General features: G+C 39.1%; 1 protein-coding gene and 1 long non-coding RNA gene across 2 annotated transcripts; both read right to left on the minus strand.

The window, feature by feature from the left end:
- Nucleotides 1-1,932: 1,932 nt before the first annotated feature.
- LOC102992986 (high mobility group protein B3-like) lies at nucleotides 1,933-3,116 on the minus strand. The gene has a single exon (XM_055081687.1). The coding sequence runs from the start codon at nucleotides 3,008-3,010 to the stop codon at nucleotides 2,423-2,425; it is 588 nt and encodes a 195-aa protein (XP_054937662.1). The 5' UTR covers nucleotides 3,011-3,116; the 3' UTR covers nucleotides 1,933-2,422.
- A 9,724-nt stretch (nucleotides 3,117-12,840) lies between these two features.
- On the minus strand, nucleotides 12,841-21,593 carry LOC102992698 (uncharacterized). The gene is made up of 3 exons (XR_448537.3): nucleotides 16,794-21,593; nucleotides 15,784-15,848; nucleotides 12,841-14,823 (listed from the first exon to the last, which is right to left on the minus strand). It is a non-coding gene; the product is annotated as an uncharacterized lncRNA (long non-coding RNA).
- Between the last annotated feature and the right edge of the window lie 3 nt (nucleotides 21,594-21,596).

Raw genomic sequence — 21,596 nt, forward strand, 5'->3', positions numbered from 1 at the left:
GTCCCTCTCTGGTGTCCGCGCTGATAGCCACAGCTCGTGCCCGTCTCTGCAGCTCCTTTAAGCGGCACGCTTAATCCCCTCTCCTCTTGCACCAGGAAGCAAAGAGGGAAGAAAAAGTCTCTTGTCTTCAGCAGCTCCAGACTTCTCCCGGACTCCCTCCCGGCTAGCCGTGGTGCACTAACCCCTTCAGGCTGTGTTCACGCAGCCAACCCCAGTCATCTCCGGGCATCCGACCAAAGTCCGAGCCTCAGCTCCCAGCCCCCTCCCGTTCTGGCGGATGAGCAGACAAACCTCTCAGGCTGGTGAGTGCCAGTCGGCATTGATCCTCTGTGCAGGAATCTCTCTGCTTTGCCCTCCGCACCCTGTTACTGAGCTCTCCTCCGTGGCTCTGAAGCTTCCCCTCTGCCACCTGTAGTCTCCGCCTGTGAAGGGGCTTCTAGTGTGTGGAAACCTTTCCTCCTTCACAGCTCCCTCCCACTGGTGCAGGTCCCGTCCCTATTCTTTTGTCTCTGTTTATTTTTTCTTTTGCCCTATCCAGGTATGTGGGGAATTTCTTTCCTTTTGGGAGGTCTGAGGTCTTCTGCCAGCGTTCAGTGGGTGTTCTATAGGAGCAGTTCCACGTGTAGATGTATTTCTGATGTATCTTGGCGGCGGGGGAAAGGTGATCTCCGCCTCTTACTCTTCCGCCATTTTCTTTTCCTCCTCCTGCCATACTCTTTTGATTACTATAGCTTTATAGTATAGATTAGGGAGTGTGATGCCTCTCTATTAATTCTTAAGAGTAAAGTATTGAAATCTCCAGATATAATTGTGGATTTGTCTGTCTCCTTGCAGTTCTGTCGGTTCTTGGTTCAGGTATTGTTATGTCTTCTTGGTATAGTGCCAGCTTTATCATTATGTAATGTCACTATTTATCCTAGGGATATTTCTTCTTCTGAAGTCTACTTTTTAATATTAATATAGCCATTCCAACTTCCTTTTGATTTGTGTTTGCATAATATAATATTATCTATGTATTTTTATTTGAAATGTGTTTCTGGTAGAAAGCATATAGTTTTGTCTCATTTTAATAACTAAATATTTTATGAGACTATACAGCTTTCCTATTTTTTCTTGAGTTGGTTTTGTTAAGCCACATTTTTCTAGGAATTCATGTATTTCCTCTAAATTTTCAATCCTATTGACATAAATTGTTAATACTGTTCCTTACTCTTCTTAATCTTTTTTCCTTTGTTATGATTTCCCTCTTTTATATTATTTCATTGTACCTTTTCATCTTGATGAATCTCCCAAATGTTTGTCTATTTTATTAGTTTTGTAAAACAAAGAAATATGGGGTTTATTGACATTTATTATCTTTGTTTTCTATTTTATGAATTTATGGTTTGCCTTTAATACCTTCTTCCTTCTACTTCCCCCCTCCCATTTTTTCTTACTATATTCTTAGATTGGATACCTAGCTGTTTAATTTTCACCCCCTCATCTAATATAAATATTTAAGGCTATAAACTTCCCTTAAAACATGCTTTCATCATATCTCATAGGTTTTTATATGTATTATTTTCATTATTTTTAAACATTAAGTATTTTAAGATGTCCCTCATGATTTCTTCTTTGATTCATATATTTAGAAGTGTGTTTTAAATTATACAATATATGTAGATGTTTTGTTTTGTTTTAAAATGTAATACTGTTTATTTAACTTCAAAAACATTTCAGCATTCTAAACATACCAAAAAAATAACAGAACATTGCAGATCGTGTTTAGTACAGAAGGTTCTTGAACTTTCATCAGTGCAGTGGCTCTTGGCTTTGCTGACAATGAAGAGTTCTATGGTTTGTTTAAAAAACAGTTTAAAACTACCGTACTTCAACTAAAAAGGATCCAAAACACTTCTCATGCCAGCTGACCCCCCCCCTTTTCCACAGCTAAGAATGGCAGCGGGATGCTATGTCTCTATATACAGAAACAAGACAACCTGAAGCTAAATGGATGCCCACTGCAGTGTCCAGAGGTCCAGCCCCACAGTGCACACCCTGAGCTATGGCCCCTCCAGAAGGCATCACTTCTACAGCCTCCACGCCAAGCAAGGAGCTTCAAGAGTGCATCTCGGTTGCTTTGTTCTTTTTGCAAACTATAGATATGTACAGTTGAGAACTCCGGATTCCTAGCCAATGACCATAGAGTTAACACACCACATCACAAACTTTAAAAAAAAGAAAATGCCAGAAACATCTTTAAATGCCTTGTCACACCAACAGCAAAGTGCACAGAGTGAGGAGAACACGAGAGCCTTTTCATTTTAAAAATGTTTGGAAATATGTACAACTTTGATACAGTTTCCGGGTGCTCCAGACACCTATGGCCATTTCATGTAAACCACTGACAATTGCTAGAGCACTTTGAGAGACTACGATATGATCATGATCCAACTGGGTACTTAAACCTAATGAAGGCAACAGACTCGTCTCGGGCAAGAGGTGTGTCAATCACGGCGCTCCCTACTCTAAGGTATTCACAACGAGACATATCTACAGTTTTTTTTAATTCATCTGCCTCCTCCTCCTCCTCCTCCTCCTCCTCCTCCTCCTCCTCTTCTTCATCCTCGTCTTCTTCATCTTCCTCCTCCACCTTTTTCTGGGCAACTTTAGCAGGACCCTTGGTACCATCAAACTTCCCTTTAGACTTATAGTCTGTGACATCCTTCTCGTATTTCTCCTTCAGCTTTGCCGCCTTGTTGATGTATGGCTGCTTCTCGCTGTCACTTAAGTTATTCCACATCTCGCCCAGCTTGTTTGCCACATTTCCAATAGAGATACCAGGATTTGTAGATTTGATCTTGGGGCGGAATTCAGAACAGAACAGGAAAAATCCAGATGGTGGCCTCTTGGGGGCATTTGGGTCCTTCTTGCCTCCCTTAGCTGGTCCATAATCCTTCATTTCCTGATCATAGCGCACTTTATCTGCCTTTGCCATTTCATCAAATTTAGACTTCTCTTTCCCAGACATTGTCTTCCCCCTCTCAGAGCATTTCTTGGAAAATTCAGAAAAACTGACAGGGACCTCAGGGTTTTTCTTCTTATGTTCCTCTCTGCACGTCTGCACAAAGAAGGCATAAGCATGGGCTTCCCTGGTGGCACAGTGGTTGAGAGTCCGCCTGCCAATGCAGGGGACATGGGTTCGTGCCCCGGTCCGGGAGGATCCCACACGCGTCCGCAGCCTGTGCCCGGCAACGGGGGGGGCCACAACAGTGAGAGGCCCGCGTACGGAAAAAAAAAAAAAAAAGAAGAAGGCATAAGCAGACATCTTGCCCTTTGGTTTCTTGGGATCACCTTTAGCCATCTTGACTGTATTGTTCGCTAGTCTGTGTAGATGTTTTATTTACCTTCTTTATTCATATATAACTTAATTGCAGTGTGGTAAGACAACATGGTTGCTATGATACCACTTCTTTAAAATTAGTAAATAATTTATGGAGAATCTATTCTTTTTTTGAATTTTATTTCTTAATAAACTTTTTTTAGAACAATTCTTGATTTACAGAAAATTGCAAAGATGGTACAGAAATTTTCCATATACTCACACCTAGTTCCCCCTGTTTAACATCTTTCATTGTTATAGTAATATTTTAGAATTAGTAAACTAAAACTAATACTTTGTTATTAACTAAAGCCCATACTTCATGCAGATTTACTCAGTTTTTACCTAATACCCTTTTTTTTTTCTGTTCTAGGGTCCCATCTAGAATACTACATTACATTTAGTGATCATGTCTTCTTAGTCTCTTCTTGGTTGTGACACTTTTGTACCTTATTTTTGATGGCCTTGATATTTTGGGAAAGTATTATTCGGGTATTTTGTAGAATGCCCCTCAATTGATATTTCCCTAGTAATTGGTATTTTCTCTAGTACTTTTTTTTTTCATGATAAGACAATAGGCTGTATAATTGTTTTTTGGCTTCCAGTTGGTTTAGCCAGTGGAGAACCAGAGTAAGAAATTAGAAAGGGATGAGGTTTTGTTTTATATTTCCACAGTTCTCTCCATGTGAGGAACTTGGGCTGACTGTATTCCTCAAATACAGTGCACGACTCCACTAAGAGTGTCTCTGCCTACAGTTCTCAAGTTCTTGTAGCCACTCCCTCTCCTTGTCATTTCTGGAATTAAAAATAATTTCATCTTCACTCTTAGTGTTCCTAAACTTTTTTTTACCCCTCATGATTTTCTAATTCCTCACACATATCTTTAAAACAGTCCCTTTATTAAAACTTTCTTGAATCATTCTAATGAAACTGTGCCATTTATCCCACTGGAACACTGTCTAGTATATTATGAATCAAAATAAGCTTCTCCGGACATTGAGGCAGAACTAACATTTTTTTAATTTATTTTTTATTGAATTATAGTTGAATTACAGTGTTCTCTTAATTACTGCTGTACAGCAAAGTGACTCAGTTATACATATATATACATTCTTTTTCATATTCTTTTCCATTATGGTTTATCACAGGATATTGAATATAGTTCCTTGTGCTATGTAGTAGGACCTTGTTATTTATCCCTTCTTTGCTTTTAAGTAACTTTTCTCTTTTTAAAAAAATATTTATTTATTTTATTTTTGACTGCATTGGGTCTTAGCTGCAGCACCTGGGATATTCATTGCGGCATGCGGGATATTTTGTTGCAGCATGCGGGCTCTTCATTGTGGCACACGGGCTCTTCATTGTGGTATGTGGGCTTCTCTCTAGTTGTGGCACAGGGCTCTAGAGCACATGGGCCCTGTAGTTGTGGTTCACAGGGTTAGTTGCCCCGTGACATGTGGAGTCTTAGTTCTCTGACCAGGGATCAAACCCATGTCCCCTGCATTAGAAGGTGGATTCTTAACCACTGGACTACCAGGGAATTCCCCTATTTATCCATTTTATATATATCAGTTTACATCTGCTAATCCCAAGCTCTCAATCCAACCCTCTCCCACCCACCTCCCCCTTGGCAACCACCAGTCTATTCTTTATATCCTGATTCAGTTTTTGTTTCATAGATAGGTTCATTTGTGTCATATTTTAGATTCCACATATAAGTAATGTCATATGGTATTTGTCTTTCTCTTTCTTACTTCACTTAGTATGATAATCTCTAGTTGCATGTATGTTGCTGCAAAATGGCATTATATCGTTCTTTTTTATGGCTGAATAATATTCCATTGTATATATGTACCACATCTTCTTTATCCACTCACCTGTCAATGGGCATTTTGGTTGTTTCCATGTCTTTGCTATTGTGAATAGTGCTGCTATGAACACAGTGGTGCATGTATCTTTTTTTAATATAAATTTATTTATATTTATTTTTGGCTGTGTTGGGTCTTCACTGCTGTGCACGGGCTTTCTCTAGTTGTGGCAAGTAGGGACTACTCTTCGTTGTGGTGTGCGGGCTTCTCACTGCCGTGGCTTCTCTTGTTGCGGAGCACAGGTTCTAAGCGCATGGGCTTCAGTAGTCGTGGTGTGAGGGCTCAGTAGTTGTGGCTCGTGGGCTCTAGAGCACAGGCTCAGTAGTTGTGGTGCACGGGCTTAGTTGCTCCACAGCATGTGGGATCTTCCCAGACCAGGGCTCGAACCTGTGTCCCCTGCATTGGCAGGTGAATTCTTAACCACTGTGCCACCAGGGAAGTCCTGCATGTATCTTTTTGATTTATACTTTTGTCTGGATATATGCCCAGGAGTGGGATTGCTGAATCATATGGTAATTCTACTTTTAGTTTTCTGAGGAACCTCCATACTGTTTTCCATAGTGGCTGCGCCAACTTACAGTCCCATCAACACTGTAGGAGGGTTCCCTTTTCTCTACACCTTCTCCAGCGTTTATTATTTGTCAACACTTTAATGATGGCCATTCTGACTGGCGTGAGGTGGTACCTCATTGTAGTTTTGATTTGCAGTTCTCTAATAATTAACAATGTTGAGCATCTTTTCATGTGCCTATTGGCCATCTGTGTTTCTTCTTTGGAGAAATGTCTCTTTAGGTCTTTTGCCCACTTTCCAATTGGGTTGTTTGTATTTTTGTGGTTGAGTTGTATGAGCTGTTTGTATGTTTTGGAAATTAAGCCCTTGTCAGTTTCATTATTTGCAAATATTTTCTCCAATTCTCTAGGTTGTCTTTTTGCTTTGTTTATGGTTTCCTTTGCTGTACAAAAGCTTGTAAGTTTGATTAGGTCCCATTTGCTTTTTATTTTTATTTCTATTGCCTTGGAGACTGACCTAAGAAAACATTTGTACGATATATGTCAGCGAATGTTTTGTCTATGTTCTCTTCTAGGCGTTTTATGGTGTCATGTCTTATGTTTAAGTCTATAAGCCCTTCTGAGTTTATTTTTGTGTATGGCGAGAGGGTAGGTTCTAATTTCATTGACTTACATGTGGCTGTCCAACTTTCCCACCAACACTTGAAGAGGCTGTCTTCTCCCACTGTATATTCTTGCCTCCTTTGTTGAAGGTTAATTGACCATAGGTGTGTAGGTTTATTTATGAGCTCTCTATTCTCTTCCATTGATCCATGTTTGTTCTTGTGCCATTACCATGCTGTTTGATTTCTGTAGCTTTGTAGTATTGTTTGAAGTCTGGGATGGTTATGCCTCCTGCTTTGTTCTTTTTCTTCCAGATTGCTTTAGCAATTCTGTGTCTTTTATGGTTCCATATGAATTTTAGGATTATTTGTTCTATTTCTGTGAAAAATGTCATGGGTAATTTAATAGGGATCACATTAAATCTGTAGATTGCTTTGGGTAGTATGGTCATTTTTAACAATATTAATTCTTCCAGTTGAAGAGCATGGGATATCTTCCTACTTCTTTGAATCATCTTCAGTTTCCTTTACTAATGTTTTATAGTTCTCAGTGTATACGTCTTTCACCTCCTTGGTCAAGTTTATTCCTCAGTATTTTATTTTTGGAGCTGCAAATTTAAAAGGTATTTGTTTTTACCTTCCCTTTCTGATATTTCATTGTTGGTGTAAAGGAATGCAGTCTTTTTTTTCTGTATGTTAATCTTGTATTCTGCTACCTTGCTGAATTCTCTGATCAATTCTAGTAGCTTTTGTGTGGAATCTTTAGGGTTTTCTATAAATAGTATCATATCATCTGCATATAATGAAAATTTCACCTGTTCCCTTCCAACTTGGATACTTTTTATTTATTTTCCTTGTCTGATTTCTGTGGCTAGGATTTCCAACACTATGTTGAAGAGAAGTGGTGAGAATGGGCATCCTTGTCTTGTTCCAGATTTTAGTGGGAAGGCTTTCAACTTTTCAACATTGAGTATTATATTGGCTGTGGGTTTGTCATAAATAGCTTTTATTATTTTGAGATATGTTCCCTCTATACCCACTTTGGTAAGAGGTTTTTATCATGAATGGATGTTGAATTTGTCAAATGCTTTTTCTGCATCTATTAAGATGATCATGTATTTTTTGTCTTTTCTTTTGTTGATGTGATGTATCACCTTGATTGATTTGCGTATGTTGAACTATCCTTGTGAACTTAGGATGAATCCCACTTGGTTGTGGTGTATGATCTTTTTTATGTGCTGTTGGATTCAGTTTACTAATATATTGTTGAGAATTTTTGCATCTATATTCATCAAAGATATTGGCCCGTAATTTTCTTTTTTGGTGGTGTCTTTCTCTGGTTTTGGTATCAGGGTGATGGTGGCTTCATAGAATGTCCTTGGGAGTGTTCCCTCTTATTCAGTTTTCTGGAAGAGTTTGAGAAGGATTGGTATAAGTTCTCTGTATGTTTGGTAGAATTTGCCTCTGGAACCATCTGGTCCTGCACTTCTGTTTGTAGGGAGTTTTAAAATTATAGATTCTATTTCAGTTCTAGTGATCACTCTGTTCAAATTATCTATTTCTTCTTGATTCAATTTTGGTGGGCTGTATGTTTCTAGAAACGTGTCCACTTCTTCTAGGTTGTTGAATTTGTTGGCTAATAATAATTCATAGTATTCCCTTATGTTTTTTTTGTATTTCTGCAGTATCAGTTGTTATGCCTCCTTTTTCATTTCTTATTTTGTTTTTTTACGTTCTCTCTTTGGTTCTTGGTGAGCCTGGGCAGAGGTTTGTCAATTTTGTTTATCTTTTCAAAGAACCAGCTTGTATTGACTTTTATTGACTTTTTCTATTGTTTTTTAGTTCTCTATTTTGTTCGTTTCCTCTCTGATCTTTATTATTTCCTTCCTTCTGCTGACTTTAGGTTTTGTTTGTTCTTCTTTTTCTAATTCTTTTAAGTGATAAATTAGGTTGTTTTAGATTTTTCTTATTTTTTGAGGAAAGCCTGTATCACTGTGAACTTCCCTCTAATAACTGCTTTTGCTGCATCCCATAGATTTTGTATGGTTATATTTTCATTGTCATTTGTATCAAGGTATTTTTAAATTTCCTCTTTGATTTCATCATTCACCCATTGGTTTTGTAGTAGCATGTTGTTTAGTCTCCATGAAATCTTTTTATTCTCATTTCTTTTTCTGTGGTTAATTTCTAGTTTCATGCCATTGTGGTCAGAAAAGATGCTTGAGATAACTTCTATACTCTTAAATTTGTGGAGGCTTGTTTTGTGCCCTAGTATGTTGTCAGTCCTAGACAATGTTGCATGTGCACTTGAAAATAATGTGTATTCTAGGTTTTATTTAGTGTAATGTCCTGAAAATATCAATTAAGTCTAACTGCTCTATTGTATCACTTTGTATCTCTGTTGCCTTATTGATTCTCTGTCTGGAAGATCTGTCCATTGATGCGAGTGGGGTGTTAAATTCTCCTACTATTATTGTATTCCTGTCAGTTTCTCCCTTTATGTCTGTTAGTATTTGTTTTATCTATGTGGGTGCTCCTATATTAGGTGTATATATGTTGACGAGTGTAAAATCCTCTTCTTATATTGATCTTTTTTGTCATTATATAGTGTCCTTCTTTATCTTTCTTTATGGCCTTTGTTTTAAAGTCTATTTTGTCTGATACGAGTACTGAGACCTCTGCTTTCTTGTCATTTCCGTTTGCATGAAATATCTTTTTCCATCCCTCACTTTCAATCTATGCGTGTCCTTTGCCCCAGAGTGGGTCTCCTGTAGGCAGCATATCATAGGCTCCTGTTTTTTTTTTTAATCCAATCTGCCACTCTGTGTCTTTTGATTGGAGCATTTAGTCCACTGACATTTAAGGTAATTATTGATAGATATGTATTTATTGCCATTTTGAACCTTGTTTTCCCATTGATTCTGTATTTCTTCTTTCTTTCTTTTTCTTTTTGTTTTTCCTTTTGTGACTTGATTTTCTTTTGTATTGTACTTCTGTTCTCTTCTTTTTTGTTTTTGTGAATCTACTGTATGTTTTTGATTTGTGGTTACCCTGTTTTTCAAGTATGTTAACCCCTTCCTATATCTACTTGCCTTAGACTAGTAGTCATATAGGCTCAAACACTTTCTAGGGGGAAAAAAAATCTACGTTTTCTTACTCTCCTCCCCCACGTCTTATGATTTCAATATCCTCTTTTACATCTTCATGTTCATTCTTATGCTGTTCATTGTGGTTATCATCACTTTCACAGAAAATTTTTTGTTTTTAATCTGTGTACTGGCTTATTTAAGTGATTTATTTTCCAATTGTGATTTTCTCTTCCCCATGGATTCTTACTTCTTTTCTATTTAGAGAAGACCTTTCAATATTTCCTTTAGGATAGGTTTAGTATTGCTATGAGAGATTCTTTATCTCTCCTTCTATTCTAAATTATAATCTTGCTGGGTAGAGTATCCTAGTTTGTAGATTTTTCCCTTTCAGGACTTCGAATATATCTTGCCACTCCCTTCTGGCCTGCAACTTTTCCATAGAGAAATCAGCTGATAGCCTAATGGGGGTTCCCTTGTAATTCACTCTTTGTTTTTCTCTTGCTGCCTTTAGAATTCTCTCTTTATCTTTAACTTTTGCCATTTTTATTGTAATATGTCTTGGTGTAGGTCTGTACGGGTTTATCCTGCTTGGAACCCTCTGTGCTTCCTGTACCTGGATATCTGTTTCCCTCTTTAGGTTTGGGAAGTTTTCAGCCATAATTTCTTCAAATATATTTTTGGTCCCCTTTTCTGTTTCTTTTCCTGGAATCCCTATTATGTGTGGGTTGGCACACTCTATATTATCCCATTGGTCTCATACTATTTTCTTTATTTTTCTTTTTTTTTTTTTTTTTTGCGTTCTATCTGCTGTCCTGATTGGGTGATTTCCAGGTCACTTATTCATTCTTCTGCATTATTCATTCTGCTATTCATTGCCTTTAGCTCAGCTTTCATCTCTGTAAATGAGTTTTCTAATTTTTCTTGGTTCCTCTTTATAGTTTCTAGTTCCTTTTTACAGTACTCTGCATTTCTTTTGATAGCCTTTCTTAATTCCTTCATTATTTTCATTATCTCCTTTTTGAACTCAGTGTCAAGAGACCTGTTTCATTGTTAATTCTTTCAGGGGAATGCTCTTGATATTTTAACTGGGAGTTGTTCCTCTGTTCCTTCATTTTACTTATATTTCTCTTACTCTGTGAGTTTAGGAGAAAGTTATCTACTGTGGTCTTGGATGGCTATTTATATGTGGGGTTGTCCCTGTGTAGCTTGTGTGGGTTTAATATTTTTGGTGTGAGGGCTGTTTTTAGTATGGATGCCTGTCGCCTCTTTCCCCAGCGTGTGCTGGTTGTTTTCCCCTTGATAGGGGGTGTGCAGATGCAGTGGCTTGTGCCCAGTCTTGGGGTTCTCAGCTCAGGCAAGCAGCTCAGGCGTGCACTTGGGACATGTGATGGGAGTGGAGGCAGCTTGCAACGACGACTGGAATTTGGGTGGGTTCATGACCACTCCCAGGGTCTGGGAGGGAGTCAGCAGGGGCCCACAACCACTCCTGGTGTCTGAGTGGGGGATGGCGGGGTCCCACAACTGCTCCTAGCGTCTGGGGAGGCAGCAATGGAGGCTTGCCACTGCCTCTGGAACCCATTCAGGCAGTGTCCTGCCCTCTGAGAGCGTACACAGAGGAAAAATCTGGTCCCACCCCTCCCCTCATGCACCCTGCAAACAATGGCGACTGGCATCTAAGGTGGTCCAGGCTTCCTGTGCTTACACACCCAGCCACAGTCGCACTGGATTCCAGCCCCACCCCACCCCAGTCTGTCTACACACAGCCAACCCCAGTCCTCTCCCAGTTCTGATCTCTGAAGCCTGAGTTCCAGCAACCAGCCCCCACCAGCACTGGTGGACGTGCATGTCAGGCTGTGGAGTGCTGGACAGCAGCACTGACCACCTGTGCAGTTCTCCCTCTGCTCTGGCTGCAGTAAACTGGCTGCTGCATTCTCCTCTGAGGCTCTGAAGCTCCCCTTCTGTCTTGGCCAATCTCCCTGCTGGTGAGGGGGCTTCCCAGGGCGCAGAAACCTTTCCTCTTTTACAGCTCCCTCCCAGGGGCGCAGGTCTCATCCTGATTCCTTTCTCGCTTTTTTTTTTCTTTTTTCCTACCCAGTTATGTTGAGATTTTCTTGCCTTTTCAGAAGTCTGAGGTCTTCTGCCAGCATTTAGTAGATATTCTGTGAGAATCACTCCACACGTAGATGTATTTTTGCTGTATTTGTGGGAGAGGGTGAGCTTCATGTCATGCTACTCTGCCACCTTGCTCTCTCTCCCTAGAATCAATTCTTGTAACTGTTCCAAGTGTGCTTCAAATGAATTTTGTTTTCTGTAACCCTTGAAGGCAGAAGTGTTTGTATTTCCACTCCCATTTGGTAAGGCTTGTAATTTGTGTTGTTTAAATTTTCTGTATGCTGTTGATTTGTATATGGGATTTCTCAACAATTGAAAAAGAGCTGTTTAATTCTCTCAGTTGCTTGGTGGATTTTTCGATTTCTCTGTGAACTTCTATTAATTAATGCTCTGTATATTTTGAGGCTACTTTTACGTGTAAATGTAATATTATGTAACATTTTTATGAAAACGATGACCGCCATATCCTGTTGGTTAGAAGCAAGAAACAGATCCTGCCCACATTGAAGGCACGATTACAAAGTGTAAGGACTAGGACAGATCTTTTAGATGTATCCTTAGAGTCTCACTTCAACAATAAATATTTGCTGTATTAAACACCACCTGGATAATTTAAGTGGCTTTGAACATTTTAATTTCATTTATACCCACCCCAAATTACATTGTCATGTATTTCACAAAGTGGACTTTGTCAAATTAAACACTTTTACTCTGAAAAAGGCACTGCTAATAGAAAGACAAGCCACAGACTTGGAGAATCCAATTCCAAATAATCTGACAAAGAACTTGTATCAAGAATATATAAGGAAGTCTAAACACGCAATAGTAAGAAAAAGAACCATCTAATAAGAAGGGGGGGGCAAAAGATTTGAACAGACTGCACTACATGCAATAAAAATAAAAGAAGATATTCAAATGGAAAATAAGCATATGAAAAGATGTTCAAACTCATATGCCATTAGGGCACTGCAAATTAAAACCACAATGAGAGATCACCACACACCCAATGGGTAAAATTTTTAAAAACATATGATAATGCCAAGTGCTGGTTAAGATGTGGAAGAAGTGGAGCAACTGGAACTCATATTTGTGGTAGGAATGTAAAGTGATACAGAAACTTTGTAAAAGTTTAACACTCACTCTCACTCCTAGGCATTTACCCTATAGACGTGAACATTTATATTTACACAAAACTGGTATCTGAGAGTTTATAGCAACTTTATTCATAATGGCCTAAACTGGACATATCTCTCATGTCCATCAATTAGTGAATGGATTAAAAGCTGGTACATCCATACAGTGAAGTACAACAATAAAAATAATGAATATTGATTTACATAACAATATAGATGATACTTAAATGCATTTTACTAAGTGAAAGAAGCCAGATCAAAAGGTCTACATATTGCACGACTCCATTCATATGACCTTCTGGAAAAGGCAAAACCATAGGGATGGAGAACAAATAGGTGGTTTCCAGGGATTGAGGGAAAGGGGTTTACAACAAAAAGAGCAATCAAGAGAAATTATTAATGCTAAAGCCATTCTGTATGGTACTGGAGTGGAAGGATACATGACTCTATACTTGTCAAAACTATAGAACTATACATGATGAGTGAATTTTAGTGTATACAAATTAGAAATAAAAATCTCAAACAAATGGATATTTTTGCCTGTCAAGTGATGAGAGATTTATAAAAGGAAAGGGCTTATTTTGATGCACATTTATGCACCACTGATGGGAATGTTATTTGTACAACAATATTGAGGACAATTCAACATCTTTCAGGTGCCCTAATAATGCTCTCATCAAACTCAGTAATTCCAATTCTAGAAATTTATTCTAAAGAAATAGAGATGCACATAAAGGTTAATGTACAATTATGTTCATTGTATTTTAATTTTATAGACAAAATTGATAATATCCAAAATGTCTGCATCATGGGATCATCCACAGTAAGTCCCCTATATACAAAGAAGTTCCATTCCAAGAGCGTGTTCATAAGTCCTATTTGTTCGTAAGTCCAACAAAGTTAGCCTAGGTACCCAACTAACACAATAGGCTATAAGTACTGTACTGTAATAGGTTTATAATACTTTTCACACAAATAATACATAAAAAACAAACACAAAAAATAAAGAAAACATTTTTAATCTTAAAGTACAGTACCTTGAAAAGTACAGTAGTACAGTATAACAGCTGGCATACAAGGGCTGGCATCGAGTGAACAGGCAAGAAGAGTTAGTTACTGACTGGAGGGAGAGGAGGTGGGAGACGGTAGAGCTGAAGGATCATCATCAGCAATAGGTAAGCTTCAATTTTTTTTTTACCTTAATTTAAAAATACTTTTAAAATTTAACATCTTTATTGGAGTATAATTGCTTTACAATGGTGTGTTAGTTTCTGCTTTATAACAAAGTGAATCAGCTATACATATACATATATCCCCATATTTCCTCCCTCTTGCGTCTCCCTCCCATCCTCCCTATCCCACCCCTCTAGGTGGTCACAAAGCACTGAGCTGATCTCCCTGTGCTATGCGGCTGGGTAAGCTTCAGTTTCACTCACATTCTGGGCCTGAAATAAAGATACTGTACTACTATGCTGTATACAGTACGGTATAAAGTACACAAAAGCACAACCACTTGTAGAGGATGCATGCACATGACCATGTATGCCAGACACGTGAACTAACTTACATGACTGGACATGTTAACACACATTCGCATCTTTGAAAGTTTGCAACTCGAAGGTTCATATGTAGGGGGACTTACTGTAAATGAATTTTGTTAGAACCATATGAAATATTATGTGACAATACTGTATTTTTAAATAATGTAAATGATATAGGAGAATGCTTGTTTATTCTCAAATGAGAAAAGAGAATAACATACAATGTCAATTTTATTTTTAAACTGTGTTATATACACTTTTTTTAAAGAGTAAAAGGAAATACATGCAAATGTTATGAATTATTTTCTGGGTTATAAGATTATAGGTATTATTTACTTTTTAATTTATACCTTTCACTTTATTTTTTAACAATGACCACTTGTTACTTTTGTCATCAAAAAGAAAACATTTTTTATTTTCAAAAAAGAAACAAGCCCAGCCTAATGCAGCCAATCCCATGATCTTTTCAGTTGCTATCTTCACTCAGAAGGCCACACTGTTGTCCCCCTGGATGCTTGTTGTTGTCTTGCTCCTTCAGGTACTGGACTCACTGCAGATGAATGAATACCTGCCAAAGGTACTGGGCTCATTGCAGATGAATGAATACCTGCCAAAGTGAGAGACAGAGAGTGGCAGCATCTCTCCAGGAACATGAAACTGCTTAAACTGGCCTGATCAGACACAGGCTGATACTGGTATCAATCTCTATGACCTATACAGGGAACAGATGTCTTTAAAAGCTATAATGCCCATCTTATATAATTGGAAGTTTCCCCTCTTCTAAATCTCTTTCTTCTATGAAATAATCTTTTAAAACCCTTCTCCAAAGCAGCTCCTAATTTTATTTTAGATATTCCATCATTCTCTGGGGAATGACAAAGGTCCAGGTATTGACCTTTCATTGTACTGTTTCCTTATGTCCTATCTGGTGTTTGGGGTTGCCTGAAGCCATTCTGCCCACTGTCTCTGGCCCATTCATCCTATTAAAAAGAAAAAAAACTGAGCTATTTGGTACTACTTGTGCTATTTCCTCTGTCCTCAACCCCTTTAACACCCTGTCATTGAACTGGAGAGTTCTTCTAAGTTGCAAACTTTTTTCTGGGTTGTTTTTTTTATACGGGTCAACAGAAACCTCCACAAGGGCAGACTTACCTAAGAAAAGTGGCTGACAGTGCCTCTCACGAGTAACAAAAGAAAGTGCACACAACAACTTATCTTCACTCTACCTCTAAAAATAACAGGTTCATGAAGCGAGTCTCAGTGCCTTCTCCACGGAGGTAAAGGATTTTATGACCTTTACTTTTCTCTCCTCCCTTCATTCTTAATGGCAATAAGAAGTTAACTCCTATCTTCACTCACAAATATCAGAAATCTCAGGTTTGCTTCCTTCAATCATGTAGGCTTCTAGGTCTAATATCCACTAAAATGTCAAGCATTTGTTATTCCATAATGGGATTTCACAGCTCCCTATAATGGGATTTCATAGCTTCCCTCTCCTTCCCCTCTGCACTGCACTCCTTCTCTCCTTAAATCCAGAGAGAAACATGGGGTCACTACCAACACTCACTGAATCTTCATTCACTCATTCACAGTAAGGCTCTTCCCAGCTGGAGCCTGTTACAGACAGATGGCCTGGGGGAAGGAAAAGAAAATAAACACCTGCTGAAACCCATCAGGGTGGGGCAGGAGATGAAAGGTGGCTAGAGAGATTAAGGAGTGCACTAGAAGGATTATGAAGAAAGGAGAGGCAAGGCACAGGATAAGGCACCAGAAGATGTGACTAGGGGTGTCCTGAACAATCACTGGGAATACTTGAAAGGTTCAAGACTTTCCACTTCCCCCATACCCCATCTTGCCCATCCCCAAGAGACAAAATGTAACCTGACACTGTTTACTATTAACCCATAAGATGTGTGTCCTTATATACCATATGTATGCAAATCCTAATCTCTGATGACCAAGTTAGAAAGGGATACAAGCCCTCCTACTGGTATTTCATAATCATTTGAGACATCAGGAGTAAACCCTGGGGCTGGGGTCCAGTTGCCGGCCGTGGCTACAGTGTCTCCTGTGGCTGCCCCAGGAGATAAGGTGGGAGTTGGTTTCAGGATGATTAACATGAGTATTCTCCAACTACAGAGTAATTATGACAAATTCAACCTTAGTATTCATACCTCCTTGGGTTTTAAGAGATGGAAAGAAGTGCTAATGAAAGACAGTGACTTGACTCAGAGTGGCATATACGTGGGACAGAGAAGTGCCAGTGGAAGGAGAAAGTCATGGCTTTTGTTTGCTTTAATCAGTGATATCTTAGTCATGGGACTGAAGGAAAAGGAATATGAATGCAGGGATTGGGGTTATTTTCAAGTCAATTGACTACCTTCCTTCCATGAAGTTGGGGTCTTATGTTGCTGAAACTCAAACTCATCTCTGGTGGCCTATATTCCAGCATTGGGGATCTGGCAATTTTTGACTACATGGTGTCCTCTTTATGGGAAGTGATAGTTCATATATATACATAGAGTACAACTTCTGAAAGGAGCCAAGAGGGCTAAGCATGCAATTGAAAAGAGCAACCTGTGGTCTGGAGAGTCTTCAAAAGAGTGATCTATCCATTGAGTCATGCTTTGCAAAGCTGGGATGAAGAGAGGCTGTAGTCATCCTCTGATTTTTTCCTTTTCTTCTCCTTCATGAAGTCTTCTACCAGCTCCTCCTGAGGAATAAATATAGAGCAGCCCCCACGGGAGGGGATGGGCTGTCTGAGGGCCTGGTCACCCTAACACAGTGGCTCTAAACCTTTATTGGAATATTAGCTCATTTGAAGACTATAACAAAAGAAAAATGACTGCATGCAATTTCAGAGGGTTCACAGAGACTCTCTTCCTAAACTTTACCTTCCAAGTCCTAAGGGTCATCTCTTTGCATCAATTTCCAGCCATCCTTCCCAACAGCACAGGGAACATCTACAATATGGCCACCAGACTGGATGTATCCTGAACCTAAATGGCTTTTACAAAGTGGTTTTGTTATTCACCCACTGATGTGGGCTTTCTTTTGTCTACTCTTTATCTTAAAAGCTCAATTAGATAATAGGACTGTGTCTTGTTCTAATCAACACGTGTGTTTTTAAAGTACTGTGCCTTTTTCAAAGGGCAGTTCTAGTTCACGCCTCAACTCAGAGGCTCAGAAGCCAAAGCACATTATGGAACACAACCAATAAAAGCCTGTACCATGTAATGAAGTTACATCAAGGTCAAGGGAAAATTTTAATCCTAAACAAATCTTTTTATCATACTTCCAGATGACCAGCCTTGCTGCTCTTTCAAAGAGTTAGGAGATGGCCACAGGATTCCACCAGTGCTAAGGGCCAGCAGCCTAGCTATCCTTGCCTGTGATTGCTGCTCATTTTCACACATGAAATGTTGACAGACCCAAAAGGGATAAACAGATGGCACACAGCAAAGTGTCAGATATAGAACAAGCACTTAATAAAGGAGGGGATCATTTTAGATGTGCATTCTGCCAGCCCAAACCTCAGTGCAATGGGCAAACCACAGTTTTTTCATCTTCTAGTAATCCCCACCACTCTTCTGAGGCTCATACTACCATCCCACTACATCCTCTCTTCTCTTGCATCTGCACAACTGTCATGTGCCAACCTCCAGATCATTCCTCAGTCACTGAAGCCTATTTTATCTAGCCCACAGTGTTCATTCCTAGCCCAGCTTTTGCTATAATCCTGGGTCACTTCAGTATCCAGGTAAACAACCATCTGACATCCTACCATTACAGGTATCTTGATCACTCCAATTTTAGAATTTTAACATTCCAAAGTTCAGCCTCTGATACAGGTCCTATCATTCTAGTTTTCCAACTACTCAGCACCCATCTTGATTGCACTAAGGCCTCTTTTTCTTTACAGACTCTGAGCTTCCTTCCATATACAGTCTGGATCCTCAAATCCATTTCTGTGTAACTCCTCTCTTGCTAGCTGTCCATCCGTCAATCAATCAAGATCAGTTCCAGGCAACCAAATGTTACTTGTAACAATGGCCCAAGACCACTTTATATTTTCCTGAGTCTATTATCAAGTTTTAAACTAGTTGTTCACTTTGATATGTCATAAGCTCTCCAATCCAGCCTTCTGGCCTGGATATTCCTTAGACTCTTGTCTCCATAATCCTGTCCCTGGTCAGCTTCCTCTCTATCATCCACCTCTCCAATTACAAATCTTCAACACCCTTATCAGGTACTCTTCCTAACTCTTATTCTTATCACTATGCCCCAGTGAAGAGGTAACTCCTTTCATCTAAGGCTAACCCTCCACCCGTGTTCTAAGAGCCAAAAGTTATCATCTCTCTCCCACATGTACAATGCCTCCCTTTTCCCTGCCCTGTAGTCTGTGAGCATGCTCAATTTTCTCCTACATTAAAAGGGAGCTTTTATGACTCACTGTAGGGCCCTGATGGAATTGGTTAACTTGTATTCTAGTTGTCACATCTTCTAACAGAAAAAAGACTTCTCATGAAGCAATAATGATTAATCACACTAAATAAGAAAAAGGAAGTATGAGCCTGTTGAGTGGTGAACATAATCTGGAGGCCTACCTGTTAATGTAGGTAAGGGGATAGCTGAGGTATAGTTGAAAGGGGAAAACTGTGAATACCAGCCACAGGAGCAAACCCCAGACTGTGAGGATGAAGTTTCTGATCAATGATCACTCTGGTCCTACCCAAGGAGCAACTGGCAGCAAGTGTAGTAGTGGCAGCAGCAACAATGCAACATCTGCAAGTAGCCAAGACTAAAATACAGGCATAGAAACAGAGTATTTCATGGAAAATACAATATTAAATATGACATATATGTGGCACTTGTGCTGCTACTCCCCTTCTCCCACCCCCAGCAAACATCACTAATTAGTTATAATCCTCTTTCATACTGAGCTGAGATCTGGCTTCAGAATCCTTTTTATAAAACATGATCAAGACAGGTACTATCAATCAACTGGAGATGGTACTTGAGATAAAGTGTATTTGCTATTTTTGCACTACACAGAAAAGTCCTTGGCAAAAGAATTAGGAGATAGGAGTAAGCTTCAGGAGAAAGCATACTGAAGACAGCTTGGACGTTGTAGGCAACTGGCGGGGACAAGCTGAGCCCATGGAGATCACAGAGCAGGCGCCCAATTAATGTCTGTTGATGATTCATTTTTTCATTCAACAAACATTTAATGAGGCCTACAATGTGCACCGGATTAGGCACTGCGAATACAAAGATGAATAAGGCACTGTCCTTGCCCGTTAGGAATTTAGAGTCTGGTAGACGAGAGCCATAGACACGGACAATGATAATACAACCTGATAAGTGCTAGGACACTTAGCAGGTTGTATTATATCCATCCGAGTAGGATTTCTTCGGGTTGCTGTTGGATCCATGAAGTCCTCCCAGCCACCAGGGCCTGCTGTTGTTTCTGTCACGCGGTGAATGTCCCAAGAACTAACAATGATACCTGCAATTTATAACGTGCTTATAACATACACTTTACAATACCCTCATGAAAACCCTGCAAATTAATTATTATAATAGATGAAGAAATTGAGGTTCAATGAGGTTAAGTAACATGCCTTAGATCACACAGTTACTAAGTAGTTGAGCCAGGTTTCAAATCCAGTTTTGACCAATTCCAAAGCATTTTACTACATTTTTTAGGATACTTTTATTCAGTTTGGGTACTGTACAAATTTTCAACAACTTTATATTTGGAAATAAGGCAAATGCAATAGATTAGTGATCAGGGCATGGACAAAAGTCATCTGTTTTCCCAACCTATTTGGCAGAGGGGAAAAAAAAAGGCAGAGAAGTGACTTCACACTAGCATGCCATTGAAAACCTTGAGGTCAGTTAGTTTTACTTTCTTTTGCAAACCCCAACATCCTTATTGACAATATAAAATATAAGTACCTCTAGTTAACTATCTTCTTTTGATCCTCGTCAAGGTCAACATCATTATCTGCAGCAACTACAGTTCATATAGCATTTAGCATATTCCACACCAGTTCCAAGCAATTTACAGAAATAATCCCATTAAATACTTACATTCCCACCCTCACTCATCATTGCAAAAAGATATTAATTCTATTTTACATAAGAAGTACCAGAGAGGTGAAAAACCATGCTCAAAACCACATTGGTAAGTGTGAGACTCGATTTGAGTCCAAGGCCCAAACTGTCACTGTACTGCTTTGCTGTCCTGCTCAGGGCTTCCTGTCCCAAACCTTCTTCCCCCTACTGCCCTCCAGGATGGCTAGTGACATAAGGTCCACTGAAAATACATAAGGTCTACTTAAACATAATCTCCTATTAATCATTCCAGTCACAGAAAGCCATTCTCTGAATCCCCAGGGTCACCACTCCGAGCCTTAAGGGGAGAATTTCCCAAATATTCTGTTTATACTGCTTTGAGAAAAGAGAAAATAAACACTGGATATATTTAGATTTTTAATTATTGAATGTATTTTTTTACCAAGAGATATTAACCATAAACATTTTAAAATCCCTAAGCAAAATAAAGCAATTGAGACAATAACTAAGGCCATTTCTTCCCTGAGTGGGTTTTAAATATAAAAGCCTCCATTTTTGGTAAAAAAATATTTTGAGAGATATATGACAGTGAGATTAGCCCTGCTATTGATAAGAAGGACCAGGAACTTAGTAATACTATGAGAAGTCTGCAGCTGTTCAGATGTCTTCCCGAGAGTCAACATTTCATATATGGCTGCCCCCCAAACCAAAGAAACTTGCAAAATCTGTGCAGCAAAGCCCTGGTCTAGAAGGAACATCTTTAGATGTTCACCCATCTGAAGAACATGTGAGGATCTTTCATGAAGGCCAGGGGTGGGGATGGGGGATACACACTTGCCAAAGTCTGAAAGCCTAAATTTTCCCATGTTCTAATTATATCTGTATTTTATATAAACACTTATTTGAAAGGTTATCCCCTCTTCTTCACTCCCACTCCTTCTAGCCTTAGATCACTTATCATCTTAACTACTACAGTATCCTTCTAACTGATCTCCCTGGCCAGATTTGAAATCTTCCATACTTACCAGAGTGACCATCAAAAGCATCCCCTTAAAACACTCAAAATGAATCCAAATTTCATGGCACATTTCCAATCTAATTTCATGAACTACTTGTAGTTTCCCAAGTCATCATTCTATTTCTAATCCCCATACCTTTGCTTACAAGGTACTTCCCTCTGTTTTCTGCCTAGTCAACCTTTACTTTTTTAAAGAATCAACTGAAGCATCAGTTCCTCCAACCTCTGCATCTCCAGACTCAGTCAAATGATTTCTCTTCTGAACCCCACAGTATCTTGTA

The sequence above is a fragment of the Physeter macrocephalus genome, chromosome 21 (assembly GCF_002837175.3).
Source record: "Physeter macrocephalus isolate SW-GA chromosome 21, ASM283717v5, whole genome shotgun sequence".
NCBI classification, from domain to species: domain Eukaryota; kingdom Metazoa; phylum Chordata; class Mammalia; order Artiodactyla; family Physeteridae; genus Physeter; species Physeter macrocephalus.